The sequence below is a fragment of the Hesperophylax consimilis genome, chromosome 29 (genome assembly GCF_061612785.1).
Source record: "Hesperophylax consimilis isolate HC1 chromosome 29, BYU_Hcon_1.0, whole genome shotgun sequence".
NCBI classification, from domain to species: domain Eukaryota; kingdom Metazoa; phylum Arthropoda; class Insecta; order Trichoptera; family Limnephilidae; genus Hesperophylax; species Hesperophylax consimilis.
In genome coordinates, this window is record NC_142864.1 from 1,064,253 (window position 1) to 1,086,922 (window position 22,670).

The 22,670-nt window shown below is 33.6% G+C and overlaps 1 protein-coding gene across 2 annotated transcripts in view; it reads right to left on the minus strand.

The window, feature by feature from the left end:
• LOC149409757 (zinc finger protein castor homolog 1-like) overlaps positions 1 to 22,670 on the minus strand; it is a 141,544-nt gene that overhangs the window by 40,081 nt on the left and 78,793 nt on the right. For both annotated transcript variants that reach the window (XM_089649124.1, XM_089649123.1), the window contains exons 3-8: positions 7,509 to 7,678; positions 6,146 to 7,153; positions 5,082 to 5,211; positions 2,920 to 3,013; positions 556 to 654; positions 22 to 103 (exon numbers count right to left, since the gene is read on the minus strand). In XM_089649124.1, coding sequence (XP_089505250.1) covers positions 22 to 103; positions 556 to 654; positions 2,920 to 3,013; positions 5,082 to 5,211; positions 6,146 to 7,106 — 1,366 coding nt within the window. In that variant the 5' untranslated portion in view covers positions 7,107 to 7,153; positions 7,509 to 7,678. The remainder of the gene's footprint in view (positions 1 to 21; positions 104 to 555; positions 655 to 2,919; positions 3,014 to 5,081; positions 5,212 to 6,145; positions 7,154 to 7,508; positions 7,679 to 22,670) is intronic.

The window sequence follows — 22,670 nt, forward strand, 5'->3', positions numbered from 1 at the left end:
AAAAAAATGTGAAAAACTCACCTGCTGGAGACAATTTAGCCCTAAGTTCACCTCCCGACGAATCTTCGTTCTCCATAGAAGATTGCGGCTTTGAAAATATTCCCTGAAATAAAAAAATTATAATTCAAATAAATATTTTAAGGGTCTTACTAATAAACGTGTTTCAAATTTAACACAACTGATAAACAACAATTTACAGTAGACTTTGAAAATGAAAAATTATGATATTTGACATGGAGTTTTGCGAAGCACTTTTTCACAGATAAAATAAACATAATTGCAAGTGACGAAACGACAAGCTAGGATAACGACATGATACATTATGTCTTTGTCAAGCGAATAAATAAAAATTGTATGCCAGGAGTATTTTTTAAGGTTCAAAATATCATAACATCGAGAGAGTGCGGAGCGGTACTAGAAAATTGTACAAATTGTAGATTGTGGATTCTTTTCTACTAAATATGAATACCAAGAGCGCAGTAACGTAAAGAGAAATATTTGACAACAATCGTTCCTTTCTTGAAATTAGCCTAAGATTTGAGATGTTATACTCACATGCAGCCCAGCCAAGTCTTCTAGATTTCTTCTCATCATGAGGGATTGCTGTTCGAACTCAGCCACGCTATTACCAGCGCTGGATGCTGTCGACAGATCCTAGAATAAACAATTAATGTTACATTTCTTTCAATTTTAATCTCCTTTTGGATCGGCACAGACCACAGATTTCTTAATAATATTTGGATGATTTGAATAGGGCCGTTTTAGTGAAAATTCATCTCAATATGTAATACATTTCTATAATGCCTTATTACTAACTATAGACTAGACAAATTATTATCAACTTATGGCTAACAGATTGCATCCACCGGTTCGTCGATCATGAATACAAAACTATATGTACAATGCATTTGACCAATGAACGTGATGCTGCGTTAGAATGTACATATATTATTATTTATATATAATACAGGCAGATAATATACAGGACCATATTTACCTGGGATGTCACTTGAGATTAACACCGTTTATTGTTTATTAGAGAAATTTAGATACGGTTCGCACGCAGAGGATTTAATTGGGAATACGCGAGGATAAGATGGACTATGGTATCTTCAATTAGAGCATATTTTAAAGCTGGAGGAAGTGGCGAAGGGAAGGTGATGATCTAGAAGAAGGTTGAGAAATACCTGGGTATTCAAATTTGGTCATTAAAGATGGCAATTATTGTCATTTCAAGCAATGTTTTAATACTGAATGGATGTCTTTCACCAGGGCGATACTAACAGAAGAAAAGGAGATGGGAAAGGTAAAGGGTAAGGTAATTCAGATTACTAAATAGTCGAGAGAATCTATGCACTCTTTATCCGGGAAAATAGCTTTGAACGCAGTAGACAAATGACGTGTATCTTCCGTCGTTGTTTATTTTGAGTGAGGTTTGAATTTAAATATTAGACCTTGGAAGACTTCCACAATCTAGAGCCAGTGGATTTAGGTACTGGTAGATACTCTCAGTATCGCCCTGGTCAAATAACACCATTCAAAATCGAAATTTTGTTGCTTAAAACGGCTTTAACCATGTTTGGTAACAAGATCTGAAAACCAAGTAATTTACAAACTACCTATTCTCTATTTTTTTCTATTCTCCACTTCCTTCTGCTTCACAACATACTCCAATTGTTAATGCCACAGTCCGTAATTCACATATGTAAAAAAAGGTCTAATACCTATATATAGTTACAAAAGACCAATTTAAAAAATATATACATTATTTTTATTTCTTGCTAGAGCAATCCTGATTAGTTACAAAACTCGTTGTAAGACGAGAGGAACTGACATAGGTGGCATACATAGGTCGAAGATAATAGGTATAATTTTAGATTGGTATTTTGATACCAAAATTATAAGTTTCAGATATAAAAAGCAACAGCACACAAATTTAAAAAGGGAGATTAAGTAGAACAAACAAGAAGAAACAAAAAAAGGAAACAGACAGGGATATATACACATGAGCACAGAGCCAAGGTAGGAATTTTGAAGAAGGTACTAACCCACTAATACATTACACTAATAGATTATGCTCGATTACAAATACAGAGGATAAGGAGAGAGAAAGAAACAAAACAAAGGACAACATCACAAAGAATTATTACGTATTTTCGTTTTTATATAACCTTGATTCAACGAATTCTACAGTGTTATCGTATAATCCCACGTCAAAATATCCATAACAGAAAATTTGCATTTTTGTTCAGTGACCTTGTTAATTTATATATTATCATTGAAAAACGCCATCGCAATGAATATCTCTGATCTGTTGAATTTTATTGACTTATTTTTAAAATAATTATATACCCACAGGGCTGTTTCATTAAAAATATTCACGGGGCCCACACAATTAAACATACAGAGAGCTGTATGCCAAAAATATGAGATTTGGAAAGGTAGATATGCGCGCGATAGTTGTTTCAGTGTTATTGAAACAAAACAATATAGTTTTTTTATGGTGGAATAACTTAATGAGTAAAACCTTAAATTGTTAAATTTTATCATTGAGATTCATCCTATTTTGTAACAAAGTCAATAGATGTCGCATTTTAAAAATAAAAATGGATATAATAATCAAAGACACAATCTAGATGATTGCATTTAGTGCAGATAGAATCTTGCAATCATACATAAAAATATACGTGTTAAGAAAACGAAGATAACGTTGGTAGATCTCACTCGGAGTTAAGTTGATACAGTTAAAAATTACATAGGTTAATAGGGTGGAATTAACTCAGTGGTCAGAGCGATTTGCCAGTAAGGATGTCCTGGGTTCGTTTCCTAGAATAAGACTGAATCTTTTTCTGTTTCACATTTTTGAAAGTCGTTAGTATTGTCTTCAATGTTTAAATATTACTAGATAGATTTGTTTACCTGTACATCGTGATCTTTGGAGAGACTGAGATCCAGGGTCCGATCTCCATCCGAGTCCATTCCTGAGGCACTGTCATCTTGCATCGAATTCAATCTGCGAAAAATTAATTATTTTTTTAACAAATTTTATCTTTGATTATTAATTAAGTTTTCACGCAGGAAATGCAGAAACGACGGACCGCCTAACAACTAGGTCTAGTAGAAGCACACTTCTTGCTCCATTCTCATTCATACATCGTCTCATCATACTTCATTTGATCGTACCTTGTCTTCCTCGGGCATCCCCGACTTCTTGTAACATTCACATTGGCGTCGTACATTATCATTATTTATTTAATTCCCAAACCTTCTGAGCGTCTCTTTCTTAATCCTATCTATTCATTACACGGAGAAAAATGAGTATTGCTAATTTATTAAGAATTAAGAAACTCTAAAATTTTTGGTAATCCGGTTAAAAACACTTTTTCATGCACCTGCGTGTGTCTTGATAGCAAATAATGACGAAATGCGAAAATGTTAGGGTTTTTATGAACATCGTCATAAAACATTGGTATTTTACTAAAAGTTTATCATGAAACCTATCAATTCATTCGTTAAGGGCCTGCAATCCCGTTTTTAACCGCATAACGAATAATTTGAAGAGATTCTTAATACGTCAGGAACATGGTTTTACGATACATACGCCTCAGAGATCTCATTTCTACAGCATTCAGTCTATTTTCATTCTTCCTCTGCCAGCTCCATGTCTCACTGCCATACATCAGAGTTGGTAACGGTAATCCATTGTGGACTGCTAGCTTAGATTTTTTAATTCTTGCTCACGGGATTCTATGAATTCTGAACATTAAATTTACTAATTGCACAAATTCTTCAAGATTTCATCTCCCCGTTAATAGTTTAAAAAATTATCTTCCACCATTTTCTTCTTCTTCATAAAAGAATCAAACAGTATTATTTATTGTGCAGTGGCAAATAATTAGAAGAATGCGCTTACTATCTTCTGTTCGTTATTAGAGTTATTAGTTAGTTATATCTTTTGTTCCATTTATAGCCAGCGCAATTATGATTTACTAATGATTACAGGTGGAAATAATTGCACTGTGGTATCAGACCGCAATGGGTAACAATAAAATAAGAAGAAACATGATATTTTTTATCATATTTTTCATTTCTGCAGTAAGAACAATAATTTTGAAGAAAAGTAGTCTTGTAATTTGGGTAAAGCCGGGTCTCGGAGCAAAACCTCACCATACAAATGCATACACCTTAAAACCCTGGACAGTGCATTTGTGCGAATTTGTATGAGAATGGACTGAGATAATAAAAATGAAATGAGATAATAAAAATCTGATCAAATTATATGAATTCATGTTAAAAACGGGACTATAGGCGTTTAACGAATCAATTGATAGGGATGACGGAACACATAATAATTCAAATATTTACGCGTTTCGCTATTATATTTATATATTTAGGTTCATGTACTGAATGCTTGGCAGTCAAGGTGGCCGCCGATACCTAGTGGTAATTTATTTATTTACTCAAATTTTTATCCTAATTTCGTTAAATCTAGAAAAAGGACAGATAAATTTAAAATACTTAGGTAAAAAACTACAAACACAAGATTAGTAAGTAAGTACTTAAATATATACCTACATAATTCTAAATCGTAAATATTTTATGTAATTCAAATAAGGAATCATACAATTTTTCAAAGAAATTTCGACCTTCTTTCAGGTGATATTCAAAAAAATGTTAATAAGAACCAAAGAACGTCCAAATAAACAGGACGATTTGATGTTTGATAAATTATATTTACTGAACGATTAAAACGGCCACAATTTTAGACCGGAAACGGAACGTAAAAACAAATTTACAGACAGACGTAATGGAAAAACTGTCACAAATTACAACAGGACTTTGGTGTGCTCAGTCAACAAGAAGGTCTTATTAGAGTATTTGAAGATTTTCTTTTACAGTAATTTGCGGAAGACACGGCACAATCGATCCAATACTTGAGTCGGGCAATGTCAAGAGTCAGAATAACAGAATGGTATGTATGAATTTGAGTGAAGCAAAAATAGTGTGCAAAGACAATTGTTTTGTGAATCGTCAGCGAGTTTTAGTTACATAGTAAGGGTTAGGATTTTTTGATGACTCACCTATGGGCTTCTACGGGACTCTGGGTTTCTCTCTCTTCGGGGAATCGACCTCCCATCATCCCTAGCTGACCCAAATGGCCCATGGCTCCTTGCTGCCATCGTCTCTGGAGCCAGGCTGGATACGGTTTACCTGGAAACAATAAAAACCATTAGATTTAGCCACAAAGTATGCTTGGTTTCATTCTTCGTAATTCCACTTCAGGAATATTTCAACTTTAAATAATTTTGATACATCTTCAGCTCGAAGCCAAGTCGAATATAACTCCTCAATATGATCACACCCAAAGATATTAGAAGAATCTAATATCTTTGATCACACCATTTCGAAATACATTCAGATTCAATCATTGAAAAAGAAACAAAAATATCAAATATAAAATTAAAATACATTATATTTGTAGGCATGAACTCTATCCCTTGTCTGAATTCTTGACAGTTGAACAATTTTAATTTTGAAAATGACAATCATGAAATTTTTTTTTTTTTAAATATTTTATTATTTGGTAGGTACTGTGAGTACTTCGTTCATTGTCTGAATTCTTGACGCAATCAGTTCCAATTCCGAAGATGAACTTAAATTCAAAACGAATCCGAGTTCATAAACCGGAGTTACAAACACTCACAGACAGACAGACTGACATAACTGAAGTTTGATGACGATGATAGGAAGAAAGACGTTAGTAAAGTGTAAAGTATGCGAATATTATGCGAAAGTACGATAAATTATAATTGACCATCACGACGTTTCTCCGCAGGGGTGGTAGGCAGAGAGGACGAACCGCCAAAGAATTCAGTCCTGGCAGACACTCCTTGCCTCATTCACATTCATACATACTTTTCTATTATTCTCCTCTCTAGTTTATTAGACTCCTGGACATGGCCCGACTCAAGTATCTGATTCACTTGATCGTCTTCCTAGGGCGTCCCCGAATTCTTATACCATTCCCATTTGCGTTATATTAAGTTTTGGGATTATATTCCAACAATTCGAGCGAGACATTACTATGAATTTAGATGACTAGTTCAAAAAAAGTACTTTGTAATAATTGTGTACGAGTACCAACCTGCTTGCAGTGCTTCAATAGCTCTAACTTGTCCAGTCAAAGCTTCAGCCACTTCGTTCGAAGACAGTCCATAAATTCCTAGGAGTTCTTTCATGGTATTAACGGCATAGTCCGTCAAAACCTTGTTATTATTTGGGTTTTCCCCGTTTTGGATGGCGTTATCTTCATCGCCATCTTCTACATCCATGGGTTCATCTTTTTCTCTATGATCTGGTGTCATCTCTCCTCCACTTAGATCATTATTTGGACTATCTTCATTCTTAAGGCTTTCTTCATCGTCTTCAAGCTCATCCGAGTTGTCAGAATCCCTTCTCCTGGTCGGCGAATTTGTTTTAATAAGCTGGGAGATCGCGAAAGGACTTTTTGTACTAAAATTCTTGGATTTATACTCACTGGGAGTCATGCCGCTATTCATAGCGAAATTCTTGGCTTGCTGACTCAAATTAGGCAGTTGCAAACTTTGGATGTAGCTCTGCTGGAACTGTGAAGATGCGTTCAAGTTTCGTAATGCTTCCATCCTTTTTTGGTGTTCTGCAAAGTCTAGCATGTTTCCTCTGAAGTCGGTGGATTCGATGTTTTCGTTTGAGTCAGTGCTGATTCTTCTTCCTGATAAATCGACAGCTCCTGTTCCTTTAAGCATGACCATGTTTTTGACTCCAATTTTCACGCATTTTGAGATAGCATCATCGTTGTTATCTTCATGATCGTCTCTTTCCATTCTTTCTTCGGCGATTGCATAATCTTCTTCTTCTGCGAAGTCCGATCTGTCTTGCGGGGAGTATGCCCCAGGGTTCAAGGTTGGGGTCGGGATTGTTCCAAGGTTAGGGCTGCTGGCCTCTGCGGGGGCACATCGAGGTTTGAAGTCCTTGCGTTTGTTCCTCTTGGGCTGCCAGCCGGGGGCGGCCGGGGGGCCCAGGCGCTCTCTGGGCGGCTCCTGATGGGCGGACATCGCGGTAGTCATGGCAGAAGTAGAATTGAGAAGCCGCTTGCTTCTGGACACCAATGTAGCTGGGGAAGAATAGTAAAACATATCAATACGTTATATAGAATAGAATTTTAGGATACGAAAGATTCAAAGATTTCCTGAGGTTCTTCAAACTCAAAGGGTCTTTGCTGGGAAAATTTCATCAGATAACGTCCTTAGTCGGTAAAACTGATAGATAGATAAACTGGCGATCTTTAAAAGAGTCACACGAAGATGAAAAACATATCAGTATGTTTTAGGTGATCTGCTTTTCAAATACAGAGAGCCTGGAAGATTTCAAATGTCACATAAAGCTCCATGGAACTTCGGAACTTTGGAACTTTCCAAAGAAAACAAAAAAAACAAACATGTTAATAATAAATGGTTCATTGTTCATACCTCTCCAAGACCGACATGAGCTCCCGTTTCTCGCATCAAACTGTCGCTGTCATCTTCGATCTTAACACTTCCTGACCTTAATACTCCTAGTTAATCTCTGAGGGTTCACAGATGTCCTTTTGTACGCAGATATGCAGGCACCAAAATCAGTCTCTTGGTTACTCGAGTACCTGTGGACAAAAAAGGATATTTGTTAAAGAAGTCTTCATTATCCTGATTAATGGTAATATTTCTGTATTTTCAATTTAGGATTATAAACAGAGTTATACTGACGGCAACTTCCACTTGATAGAATCTAGTGACCAAATTCTCAAAATCTATAGGATAGCGCAATAATAAGAGTTGACTCAAACAATAGAAACTTTGAATAGTCTATACTACCGTCATAAGCAAAAAGACAGCTTTCTGACTAAAATGAGGAAATATTTTTCTTATAGCGATTTATTTTTGGGTTATTTAGGTATCCCAACTAGAGTTCTTTCAAACATAGTAGGTACTCACGCTTATTCATTGCTTGCGTATGGCAAATGCTCCCTTTCTCATTAATAACAATAAGTAGGCGTAAACAAGGCAAAATATTGTTTCTCAGTTACCTTTGCAATCACCAAATATATGAAATTTAAAAAATAACAATTTTTGGATATGATTTGCGATTTTCACGACCAAAAGTATTAAAGTGATTAATTTTTGGGGTATTACGCCGTGTTGCGCTACCTCTTTCTTTAGCCAACGTTTCGGACAGTATTACAGTATCCATCATCAGGGCAGATGTGTAATCTTTGCTGTGAAAATCTTAAATCATATCCAAAAAAAATTGTTCATTATTTTATCATATTTGGTGGTGCCAAACGTCACTGAGAAACAGTATTTTGCATTGCTTACGCCTACTTATTGTTAATTAACGAGAAAGGTACCACTTGCTGTACGCAAGCAATGCATAAGCGTGAGTACCTACTAAGTTCGAAAGAACTCTAGTTGGAATACCTATTAATGAAAATACAAAATCGAAACAAGCCGTTCTGTTTCTAATTTTAAAATTCGAATTCAGAAGATTTTTTTTCAAAATTCGAACTCAATAACACGAAGGTAATAATCTAACTGCCAACAAAATGTTAGAAAAAAATTAACATCTCGGGTCGACCAATGGGAGCACGCCATTCCAAAATGGAATATTATTAACCGATAATTTTCTTAGAAACCAATTCTGAATTGTCATCTTCATTACGGGGATTTTTTTCCGACGTTCCGTGGTCGACAACTGACCAATTCGAGAGCGGAAATATTATTTTATTTATGTTAAGCACATTATGTTATCACAGATAAAAACGCTCGGGAAGAGACTTCTAATACACAATTAAACTAATGTGGGTGATTTTGAAATAACACGGAATAAAATTTATAAAAAAAAAATTACCTACGCGTCTCTGAATTTTTCACATATTCAGTTCTAATTTTGAAAACTACATTTAAATTCATGGCAAATACAAGTTCTAGAGTCAGAGTTACAGACAGAAACAAAGCTGAAATTAGTATATAATTACCTGTTAGTACTACAGAAAATTGCTAAAATATGATTGTGTAGGTAGGTACTTTATCAATTTATCGCTTTGTTACAATCAGTTCCAATTTTGAAAATTTCTTTTAAACTCAAAGTAAATTCGAGTTCCAAGAGTTCATTGAGTTTCAGACAAGCACACGACCCAAATGAGTAATTTTAATTGATTCTTTATTAGTTCAATAGTATTGAAATGTAAGCTTTTTCTTTGTTATTTAAAATTATTTACACTTGTAAAAAAATATTATTGTGTAGTAAAAAAAATAAAATATCGAATTTCTTTCTTGACCAGATAATTAATTTTACTTACCTGTCTGGGGCCTAGGAGTCGGAAGGTCTTATGTAAATTTGTGACATCAGTTATCTTATTATTACCTAATAATTATATAAATTTTGACGTTCTAAAACCTATCGTCGTGACCCCTGTCAGATGTGAGAATAAAAAAAACACCATATAAACCAATTTACAGTTCAAATCTAACCATAATGAATACTGTTATAATAAATAATGTTATTATATTTTATAAACCGTAATTTTGGGCGCTTTGTGCAGTGATATTCGCACCATTGACATGCATACATCTTATGTGTGTAGTATATACAGGGTTTTCCAATAAGAGGTGTTATTTTGATATTCAATCGTAAAAGATCAATGGTTTTGTTGCTTGTGTGACACGTAGCACCGTCTTGTTGAAAGTAAACGATATCCACATCAATACCATCCAATTCCGGCCATAAAAAATCATTAATCATCTCTCGATAGCGATCCATTCACCGTAACTGTTGCTCCAGCCTCATTTTCGAAAAAATAAGGTCCAATGACTCCGCCGGACCATAAACCGCACCAAACAGTCACACGTTGAGGATAGAGAGGCTTTTCAACAATAACTCTTGGGTTTTCCGAGCCCCAGATGCGACAATTTTGCTTGTTGACGAAGCCACCGAGGTGGAAATGGGCCTCATAACTCAAGATGATTTGCATTTGATTCACTCAAGTGAATTTTTATAATTTCAATGCGTTGTTGAAGCGTGTATCGTTCCATTTTTATTAATGGCGTAGTTTTTACTTGTCAAATGTCAAAAAATGACAGATTAAAAAGTAACATCTACCGAAATAGCGGGCTATTCAAAGTAACACCCCTTATTGGAAAACCCTGTATTTATTTCTATCGAATAAAGCACGAAAATTCATTTATATTTTGTCGAAAAGAGTTTTCTCTCCATGACTAAAAGAGATGTTATAATAATCTTCACACATTTTTCACTTCTATTCCGCATTGCCCATCTGTGTATTGTTATTATTTGTCTGTTATTTGAATTAAAATGTGGAATGTATTGCATTGTACTACCCCTGCATACATTCTGGAATAAAGTTTTAATATTATTAATAATAATACTGCCAACGAGATACTGCACCAACATATTAAAGTCTAGCTGATGTGTACCTGATGTTACCCTTAGGAGATAAACATACACCATTGCGGAATTTAGTTTTTTTTTTACCTTTGCGATTTTTTACCACTTTCATTACAAAACATCGACTTTTTTCTACTTTCTATAAATATAATAGGCAAGTATTACATATATAAACCTTCCGGAAGAAATTCTCTAAATGATAGTGAAAACCCTATTTAAATCCGTTGCATAGTTTAGAAGAACTAAGCGCACAAACAGACAGATGCGGATAGCGCCTTTGTTTTAAACTATTATTGTGCTTGGTAATTTTAGTAAATATGTAATTATTGTATTTTTGCAATTGGTTTTTGTAATCGTCGTAAGTGTGTAATTTGTGCACTTTTGTAATTCGTGTAGCTGTGTAACTGTTGCACTTTTTTAATTCTTGTAGCTGTGTAATTGTTGTACTTTAACATTTTTTGTAGCCGTGTAATTGTTGTATTTTGTAATTTTTGTTGCTGTGTAATTGATAAATATATATATATATATATATATATATATATATATATATATATATATATATATTATATAAAGATCGACAAACATTCCCGGATTACGAATAACCAGACAATATTTGAAAATCTCCTACTACCACCACAGTGAGCTGAAAATGTTGCTTGTGTTGTGATGGAGGACTTAGCCAGTCGAGGAATTGAACACACTACACCTGAGTGGGACCCAAGCGCGATGTTAACTCGGCCACCGACCGGTCAATACTACGGTATACTTTTGTAATTCGTGTAGCTGTGTAATTGTTGTACTTTTGTAATTCTTGAAGCTGTGTAATTGTTGTACTTTTAAAATGCTTGTAGCTGTGTAATTGTTGTACTTTTGTAATTCTTTTAGCTGTGTAATTGTTGTACTTTTTACAGCTGTGTAATTGTTACTTTTGTAATTTTTGACAATGTTTATTTCGTGTGCTTTTGTAATTCTCGTAAAAGATAATTTTGTAATTCTTGTAATTTTGTAGTAAATGCGTGATTCGTTTTCTTTTGTAAATTTCCTAAATGTGTAATTATTGTACTTTTGTAATCCTCGTAATTATTTAATTTTTGTAGGTTTGCAGTTTTCTTAAATACGTAATTCTTGACCTTTTTCTATCGTGCACTTTTTTGTGTTAATACCGCACAAGAGTCCCAACTGCCCGCAGCCAGTGGAACTATGGCATTCAGAAAATGAGATATTCTGTGAGGCTGAATTGAACGCGGAAGGAAAGGGGATGGCTATTCAGACCTAGTCACCAAAGACTGCCAAAGCCAAATCCATCATTATTTTATATTAAATGAAATCATTTCAAGCGACAATGCACGAGTCATGGCCGTTGACTGACCAGGGCGATACTGAGAGTACACTCACACTCTCGCTAGTGAATATTAAAATTTAAATAAACGCTCTGTCATCTGAAGAAACCATCTTTGATTCACCAACACTCAGACATTTTTACACACACAAACAAAAAAAATAATAGTACACCGAAGCAATTAATATTTAAAAAACCAAAAAAATACACGTATACCACATTTCGTAGTGAACATACTTCTTATATTATACTCCTCTCTTACTATCTTGCAAGCGTTTGTATCGCGCCGTCTCATTCTTTCAATCCATTGTCGTTTTTCTTACGTGTATACATCATTTTCAATCATTACACTCCCACTGATTCTGTTTGTTTTTTTGTTCTCGAAAAAAATTGCAAGTCAACATCGAGTACAAGCGAAAATGATTCTTGAATCAATGAAATCTTCCCAGATTAAGACGTATAATCGCTTACTCATTAAAGATGCATAGCATCGTTTGGAAATGAATTTAATTAAATACTCTCCTTAAAAATTCAAGCAAAATTGTGCTTTATTTTTGATTGATTTAAGTATTGTTTTTGTTTACGCCTCTTTTAATGTATAATTGAACATGAAATATTCAATTATTGCCGATAAATGTTAAATTTACTTGGTGATTGTTCGGCGTTTACGACGTTTTATCGGGATAATTCACATTTCTCAGTACATTTTGCACGAAGCGCGTGCCTTGGAATTTGGATAAGTGGTATAATTCTATGGTATTTTAAACCGTAACGAAATTATTCATATACGAAATATTTTTCCATTGGAAATCACATTACAAAATGACAATAAAATACTTCAAACGAGGTTTTAAACCAATAATTAATTAACTTTGAGTTATCATGGATCCGCCCAAACCATCTAAGTGTCCCCTTCTTAATCTTACTCATTAGTTAATACACTTACATCAGCCTAGCATATTTCATATTATATTTGTCACACGATCATACGTGGTTTTACCACACACACGCCTCAGGGATCTCATTTCTAAAGCATTCAATCTGCTTTCATCCTTCATGTGTCGGTTCCATGCCTAATTGCCACACATCAAAATAGGAACCAGGACTCCATTATGGACTGCTAGCTTCACTTCTTTGGCCTTGTTATTGTTATTGTGAATTTTTCTTTCATTCAACATCTATATTAGCCTTTTCATCTCTCGTAAACATACTTACCAAAGATACAAACTCATTCACCCACTACAAGTATTCAAATTGCAGTTTCTCAGTCACTACTTATAAGTCTTAGTTCAATCATTAATTGTAAGTCACTAGTTATTAGACTAAGTCATAAGTCACTAGCTCCAAGTCTTCGTTGTAAGTCATTAGTAGTTATAAGTATTAGTTGTTGGTCGCTAGTCGCTAGTTATAAATCATAGTTGTAAGTCACTAGTTATTAGACTAAGTCATAAGTAACTATCTCCAAGTCTTCGTTGTAAGTCACTAGTAGTTATAAGTATTAGTTGTTGGTCGCTAGTCGCTAGTTATAAATAATAGTTGTAAGTATTTAGTCATAAGTTTCAGTTACCTGCTCTAGTATTCATATTTTATTGTTTGCGTAGTGAATAATGTGAGTGAAGCAAGGATGAAAATGAAAGAAAAGATGAGGAAAACAAAACCATGTAAATACGTGATTTGTGACGTTGTATCATCTCTGCTTAACCCTGCGGGGACTGTCCCGATGTATTTTTTTTATGTAGGTACCTACTTATTATTTATGTATCGCATTGTGATAATAATTCAAGTTTATGAAACAAACCTCGGCACAGGGCTCATGAAGTGAAAAAAGCTCGAATTAGTCAAGCATCACTTGCTTCAACTCGACGAACAATTGTATTTAATGTCGTTGTACTGATTTGTGATGAAAGAACTATAGAGGATATTTGTTGCGTCAGTTACAATGAAAAAAAAAATTTGCCCCACGTTGGGCGCCAAATTTAAAAATAATTTTTTATGAATAAAAATATCTAAAAGTAATGTGGTAATGGAAAGAGAATGGGAAAGGGATATTTTTTTTAATTTTCGTGATGCTGCGAGTTGTTGCGTTTTCATATAAAGTCCACACAGAAAAATCTGTGGAAATTTCGTGACGCCAGAGGTCATGTCGTGACGCCAGAGCTCTTGATCTATACAATCTACAGTCAAATTGCAACAAAAAATACTGAAATTGGTAATATTATTAAATTAAAAATGAAACAAAATTTCTAAATATATTATCAATAAAAATTGTTTGTAATAAGTTTATATTTATGAAAAATAATAGGATATTATATATTGTAAGATCTGAAAAGCTGCCTTTTATGAAGAAGAATTGTCATTTTTCTTTAAAATATTTCATTCGGTCAGTCTACAATCATTGTCTTGTAGTTGAACAGTTCTTGGTGCGGGACGGTTTCGTGGTATGAGCGTACAAGTTGTACATTTGGTTGTAATCCGAGAATTGTGTGTATGAAATTATTGCAACGGCGAGATATGCACCGTGCCTGGGTATCTCTCCAACCGGCAGGGCTGGCAAAATGTTCAATTAAATAAAATGGAACGATTAACTAATTGTTTATGCTCGCTAAGTTAATCCTTGCTCAAATTTAAGCGTGCTAATTCAGCCGCTCAATCCTCTCCAGACTTGGAACTAGTTCCCTTTTTTAGCCTACTTTTATCAGTATTGTGATATCCTAGAGAGTAGTTTTACTCATAGATGGCACTACAATGTTGTTTAAAGGTTGTCTATAGATGGCACACGGAAAAAAATGATTTTTGCTAATATTTAATGTATTTATTTATTAACGCCCTTTTTCGGGTCTTTTACATGTGAATATTAAGAAATTTACATTATTTATTGAACATAACTGAATTGCTTCATTAACAACATTTTATATTTCTTTAAAGATAAATTGAAGATGTCCACTGACTTAGCATAATTGTTTCCCTCCATTAGTATTCTGGGCAAAGAGGAATACATATGGTAGTTAGTCCAAGAATTTCTGCACTGAAATAAATCCTGACTTCTAATATAACGTTGTGGAATCCGACAGCTTATCAATTCTAGCAATACCGGACTATCAACTAAATCATTTAGAATTTTATATAGAAATATTAAGTCAGTGAAAATTCTTCTGTCTGACAATTTGAGCATATTCATATAATTTAACAGAGTGTTGCAGTTCAACATAATTGCTGAAATACCCATTTTAAAATTTATAAAACATTTGTTTTGTATTCTTTCAACAGCTTGTACATGTGTATTATAATGTGGGTTCCAGACAGGAGAATTGTACGCAAGTTAACATCTTGCATAGGAAATTATAAAAATTAAGAATCTCTTGAAATTATTGGGTAATACGTGATTAAAAACGTGATTGCAGGCTGTTTCCTGATAAATTTTAGTAAATTCGTAATAATATCTTAACACGTGTTCATGCGCCTAATGCTAAGATTTTTATGAATAAATTTTTTGACATCGTGACAATACATTGGTATTTTACTAAAAGTTTATCAGAAACCTATCAATTCATTTGTTAAAGGCCTGAAATCCCGTTTTTAATCGGGTTTCGAGTAATTTGAAGAGATTCTTAATTAATTGGCTATATTTATATTTTAATCAGTGAGTTTTCTCCGTGCTGTCAATAATGCAGAGATTGAGACTATGTATAATAAATACTATTCCAACGCAAAACAATACCAACCGTCTGCCATATAAGCAATCCGAGCTAATTGTTATCTACCACAAATAAAGTCCAACGTGTTTTGATGACCCATGAGTTTTATAGTTGTGAGACACCATTATTATTAAAGGATGATATTCTATCTAAAACAGCCTGGGAAGTATAAAAGGGTTTTTTTAAGGTCCAATGTGATAACAGCTTGTTATCAGCAGTGACTCTGTGATAATTTCGTGAACAATGCACTGAATCTAGCAAAACAAATACTATTAAAAGTTAGGTTCCTCGAATACGCTGATTGTTCTCTGCTAATCGAAGTTTGGTTTTGCAAAGAAACACTCTTTCTTCCTATTTTCAAATCATAGACAAAATATTTAATATGTATGTTTATGACCTATAGTATACGGATTAAGAACTTAACTCGCCATAACAACCAAGCGAGGATAAAGAACAACTGATATACCAGCCTAAACTTGATCGAAAGATTGAACTTTTGACTCCCCGACCCTAAACCGACCAAAGCAATTAATTTATTATCTACTATTTTATTCAGAACAAAACAAATTGTGGTTGTTCATTATATTATACAAATTAAAATCTTTTACTTTTTACTGATTATCAATTCCTTATACTCAAGGATAATTATACCGAAATCGCCTCAAGCGAAAAGTAGTTAATTTTAAAGTTAAGGACTAATCCTTTTCCTTAAGTAGAACCGAAATCAAACCTCAGTTCTCTTGGATGATAGCGGAAAAGTTGTTAATTTTAAGGTTAAGGAAAATTCCTTATCCTTAATTAGAACCGAATCACCTCACAGCTTCACGAATGTAATTATTGCTATGTCAACTTTTAACTAATCAATAAATAATTTTGTTAATAATTGAAAACATGAGGTTTTCATTTATAATCGTCTCCCGTAGGACACAAGAGTCCTGTTGTGAGGCGGAATAAAGGAATAAGCGAAGATTGAGAGCACCTGACCAAACGGTGGACTTTGGATCCAAAAAAGTCACCAAATACGTCCCGCAACAAGAAAAATATAGATTTTTTTAATTATGACCCATTTTAAAAATTATTCCGGCACCCCTGGGACCCATTAGCCCCTCCCTCGATAATTTTATCCCCTCCCTCTCCCCCCACTATTTCCTCTGTGGAATGCAGCTCTCTCCCTCCCTCACAATGCCGGGCGAGAGAATGCGTTCGGAATATTATTGTTACGAATTTATCGGAGGTGGTTCAGCAGACATATCGGAAAGGTGATAAAAAATGTATTTTTTAATTAAAATCTTAATCTATTTTACATTGAACCGACACAGGAATATAAAATCAATCCCATCATAGACTATGATAGACTTGGGGATGCTGTGTGGAGGGTACTTTTTTCTGGAGAAATAGGAAATGGTAACCGAAATAATCTCAAATTTATTGGCCAATATTACAACATATCAATCGTTTATGACGTCATCCTCAACATTATTTGGTCTGGCCATAATGAAGTTTCTGTATATTAGTGTATTGTAGTGAATTAGTGTATATTATGAATACTAAAAAATATGCTTTATATAAATTGAAGGTTAAACTATTGCTTCGCTTGAGTAGAATACAAATAGTAAAATAAATTACTCAATAAAAAATATAAATGTAAACTAATAAAAAAAAACTTTTTTTCAATACAAATGTATGAACGCGTAAAGGAAACAATTTTAAAAAAATTACAGTATTATAGCTAAGATCATTTGTGACAGTTTCAATTGATTAACTTTTTTTGCGTTCTTATAAAATTACTTACAAAATAAATAAAAACCAGTTTTTGGCTTGAAATCGAACGTTTCTAGACACCGTTTGTCAAGCGATTGTAATGCCTATTATCCACAATATAAGGTATACCAAGAATTTACACATTTTTGGCTTGTAGCTTCCTCTTAATACATATTATTGAAATCACATCGAAACATAGTGCGCTGGAAAGAATAAACACATGAATAATAATAATAACAGGGCATGGTAACACTGAACCACCCCATCCGAATGTGATACAATAATATACAATACGGCCAGATACATACCTGGCAATGATGGCAACACCAAGGTAACCGCCAGCAACCAGCCAACCAACAGACTAACAGACATGCACTGCAGAAATATGGAGGTTCATTTGACATGTTCTGCTTTACGGCCTTTGAGGTCTATTATACAAGGGACCTATAAATAGCTGATCGAATCGAATTCTAAAGGGTTCAATTCCCAACAAGCACAAATAATATTAATTTAACTAACTAAACGCCGTTTCTTCGCAGGAGTAGGCAGAGAGGCTGAAGCTAGACATGCGCTGCTGGCTGCAATTAATCAATACATTTCGGTTTTCTGTGATGAGTGAAATATTCTTGCATAATGTAATGCGTTAAATAATCATTATACATCAATGAATTTAAAAAAAATGGAACTGATTGTGGGAATCGAGCGATAAAGTAGCTACCAATTTTTTGTTAAAATTTTTATTATAATTCTATGTTTGAAATGAGTATTTCTTTTGTTTAAATTTTTGACAGATATAAATCTGAACGATTTTAAAAAATAACGCTTAATTTCAACTTAAATATCTGATGGAGACAACTATTTAAGTCGAAGGTTTTTGGAAACATGCACAACATAGGTATTTAGGTTGTTAGTTTGGGTTATTTTAATAATTTGTGCGTGTTTCCTAAACTTCAAACATAATTTTGATTTAGAAAAATAAAATTTTAATGCATCTGTTACCAACTCCCAGGACATAAATAGTTATTTCTTGTAGTAATTAAGATGAATCCGACAAGTGAATTCAAAAATCATAAAGTTTACTAAAGATAAATTTCTAATAGACTTATAGCAAATACTTTAATTATTTATTTATTATAAACGCCATGATGGGTTTTACATGATATTTAAGATTTGCTTCATAATACAGTGACAACGGGAGTTGAATAACAAGAACAACAACAAAATTATTAATATTTTCAGCTTCATTAATCCTACAATGATATTGTCCCGTGATTTTGCACTGGTGTGCGCCAGTGAATTATAAATATGATTACAAAACGAAATTTATTCATAAAAAAATAGTTAATGTGTGTGTAATTCCAATTCAATTTAATTTAATTGTGTAATAGCAGAATTCTTGCCTGAACAGACTATGCAATAATTACAATGGCGTATTATCAAAGGTTGATATTTTCAGTTGCGAACTTACCAAATACAAGAGGTCCATAAAAGAATATTTCTCTGATGGTTTGTGAATAATGTTTATGTCTGTATTGTTTAGATCTCAATTTTGATTTGATTTATATCTACAACCTCTCTCCATGGCTATAAATGTATTTTTTGTAATTTTTTCGTTGTATATTATGTTTTGCATAAATTTCTTAATTCATATTCCTTTCTCACAAATTTAAATAACTTATTCCTATTTTGCTGTCTCAGTAGAGGTAAAGGTTTTATTTTACTATATAATACTTATGTACAAACTGATTAAATGTAAACTGTCGATTTCCCGAAAATGAATAAATAAATAAATATAATACAGATTATATCAGCACGTTCTCAAAGGATTTTAACAATCGATTGCTGAATATATTTGAAGTCGGTGTAGATGTCATTTTTCTATACTTGGTAATGATAATACGTTTATCGATAACAAGTATTTAAATTTGATATTGATTGAGGTATAATACTGCGTGTTAACAATCAATAAAATCAACAATATACGGACAAAATTACTAGAAAACTATGCCACCCGGAGCGTGGTCCGATTTATTTATTAATGTCCCTTGTGAAAGTTCGGAAATGACTTTGATAGGATCAAACACCATAATAAACAATGACTAGATTTAAAAAATAATTAGTCTGGCAAACAAATAACACTTCGTTTCTCCGCAGGGGTAGACAGAGAGAACAACCTCCTTGGTCCAGTCAAATTCATGCATCGTCTCATAAATAACCATTCTGTTATTCTGACTTTTGAAATTTTGCCATATGTTCCACGGGCATCCCGACTTATTTTACCATTCGCATTCGCATAATTTCTTCGTTCATCCAACGAGGAAGCTACAAGCCAAAAATGTGTATATTCTTAGGCATTAAAATCGCTTGACAAACGGAGTCTAGAAACGTTCGATTTCAAGCACAAAACTGTTTTTTACTTATTTTGTAAATAATTTTATAAGAAAGCAAAAAAGTTAATCACGTGAAACTGTCACAGATAATCTTAGCTATAATACTGTATTTTTTTAAAGTTGTTTGCTTTACGCGTTCGTACATTTCTATTGAAAAAATATTTTTTGTAGTATTTTAAATTGATATTTTTTATTTAGTAATTTCTTTTTTCTTGTATTCTACAGAAGCGAAGCGATAGGAAAACCTTCAATTTAACTAAAGCATATTTTTTGGTTTTCATAATGTACATTCGTTATGAAGATTAACCAAAACAGTCATTTGGCATTAAGCTTCGCCTTAATGAATTAAAATATTGCTAATTTGTTAAATTAAACTGTTTCAATTCTGGTTAAAAACGGGAATGCAGGCCTTTAACGAAATAATATACAGATTTTTTAATAAACTTTTCAGACTAATCAGAAACATAATTTGGAAACGTATGGATCCTTTTAAAATGGAAACCTTTGAAAATATCAAGATATTAAGAATAAAATTTTCTGTTAAACCCTTTTAAAAAACAGAACCGAAACTGTTTAATATGATTTATTTATAAATGGGCCCGCGGGCCGCGTGTTGCGCACCACTGAGCTAGTTACGCTTTATTATTGCGACTTTAAAACTCATCGCATTGTTATAAAACGTTGATATTTAATTTAATTAACAGTTAATGTAAAACAATTGTTTATAAAATATCCGTTAACAGCTCCTTGCACGTGTGTCAACTGCCTTTTATTGCAAATATTATTATTGCAATCATTTATAATAACAAATTGAATTTAATAAAGACGTAATTTAAAATGGTAATTTTCCTCAAGGCTCTATTTTCAAAACAATGATTATCTTTTGTTTCCGATTCTAATTTATATAAATATTAGCTCACATGAACCCGGAGTTGCTCGACCTTTCTCTACTTTCTATAAATATAATATACATGTATTATACAGGGTTTTCCAATAAGAGGTGTTATTTTGATATTCAATCGTAAAAGATCAATGGTTTCGTTGCTTGTGTGGCACGTAGCGCCATCTTGTTGAAAGTAAACGTTGTCCAGATCAATACCATTCAATTCCGGCCATAAAAAATCATTAATCATCTCTCGATAACGCAATCCATTCACCGTAACTGTTGCTCCAGCCTCATTTTCGAAAAAGTAAGGTCCAATGACTCCGTCGGACTATAAACCGCACCAAACAGTCATACGTTGAGAAAAAAAAGGCTTTTCAACAATAACTCTTGGGTTTTTGGAGCCCCAGATGTGACAATTTTGCTTGTTGACCAAGCCACCGAGGTGGAAATGGGCCTCATCACTCAAGATGATGTGCATTTGATTCACTCAAGTGAATTTTAATCATTTAAATGCGTTGTTGAAGCGTGTATCGTTCCATTTTTATCAATGGCGTAGTTTTTACTTGTCGAATGTCAAAAAATTACAGCTTCAAAAGTAACATCTACCGAAATAGCGGGCTATTCAAAATAACACCTCTTATTGGAAAACCCTGTACATAAATCTTCCGGAAAAAAATCTCTAAATGAAAACCCTATTCAAACTCTGTTGCATAGTTTAGAACAGAGGTTCCCTAAGTGGTCTATATGGACCCCCAGGGGTCGATATCGGCTTGCTGGGGGTCTATGTCAGCGAGAAAAAAAATTGAGGGTCTACGAGATTCAAATGGGGGTACATACGAGCGGACCCCTATTTACATCAACTCAATATTTAGGGGTTTCGTAAATGACACAATAGACCTAACACAAATATAATAGACTGAGAAATTACTTATTTGATATTTGCATTTTTATATTTCGTAAAGTTGTTTATTGAGGTATATAAATAGAGTCTACGTTCCTTTTCTCGTCAGAATAAATATATTCAAGCAAAACATTGCACATTGGAAGCCGTGAATTTTCCTAGTTCCCCAACTTGTTTTTGAAAAAAGTCCAGGGTAATAATGACGACAACATTTAAATGTACATTACACAGACTTCAAAACTAAGTTTGAGGACATTTTGATTATTGAAATGGAACGTTGAAGAATCGGAAATCATGTGACAAGAAGAAATGACCGGAATAAGCACTGACAAAGAACTTAAGGGGCAGTTCTGTAGGGCCAGCTACAGAAAGAAATTCCCGTTGCTTATCCTGCTTCATTTTCATTTGGTGTAATACCTCACAAGGGTGCCCCTGTCTGTGCAATGTAAAGACAGAGGAACTTTATCACCACCCGTTTAATGGACAGGCAAGGGAAGGGAATCTTCTTACGAAAAAGAGAAATGATTATCATATGGGACGTTAATAGTTTTAGGAAAATTTAATATTCGGCAGGCAGAGGGTCTACTGAAAAAAATTGTCAAGTGGTTTACGGGGCAAAAAAGTTTGGGAACCTCTGGTTTAGAAGAACTAAGTGCAGAAACACACAGGCTCGTCTAGAAACTTTGTTTTATACTATTTAGGGATTGATAATCTATCGTAGAATAATAAAAATAAATAAGTAAAAATTTACTCGGTACTTTCTCACGCAAAGAATAACACATCAACATTTATTTGTAGTTAGATGGTATCTATCTGTATTTCCTTGATGAGTATATTTTGTTAGGTAAGTTTGTTGGTTTAATCTGTTTTCATAGCGCGATCCTTCTTTAATTACAAGTATTATTATTATTATTCTAAGTGAGAGAATTGTAAGAAACGTAGGATTTCCATTTGGGAGTCCAAGGTCGGCCCAGCCTCAATCCATCAACGTCTGCCGAGGCGGGATTTGGTTAACTGTTACAGGGTGATCGGAATATCGTTTAAACTTACCAATTTCACGTAATCCTCAAACATTCAATAATCTATACCCCAACTCAACAAATTTAAGACAAACATTACTAGTGTCTAAAGGCGAAGCTTTATAACGAATTGGTGTACATTACGAATACCAAAAAATATGTTTTAGATAAATTGAAGGTTTTTCTATCGTTTCGCTTGA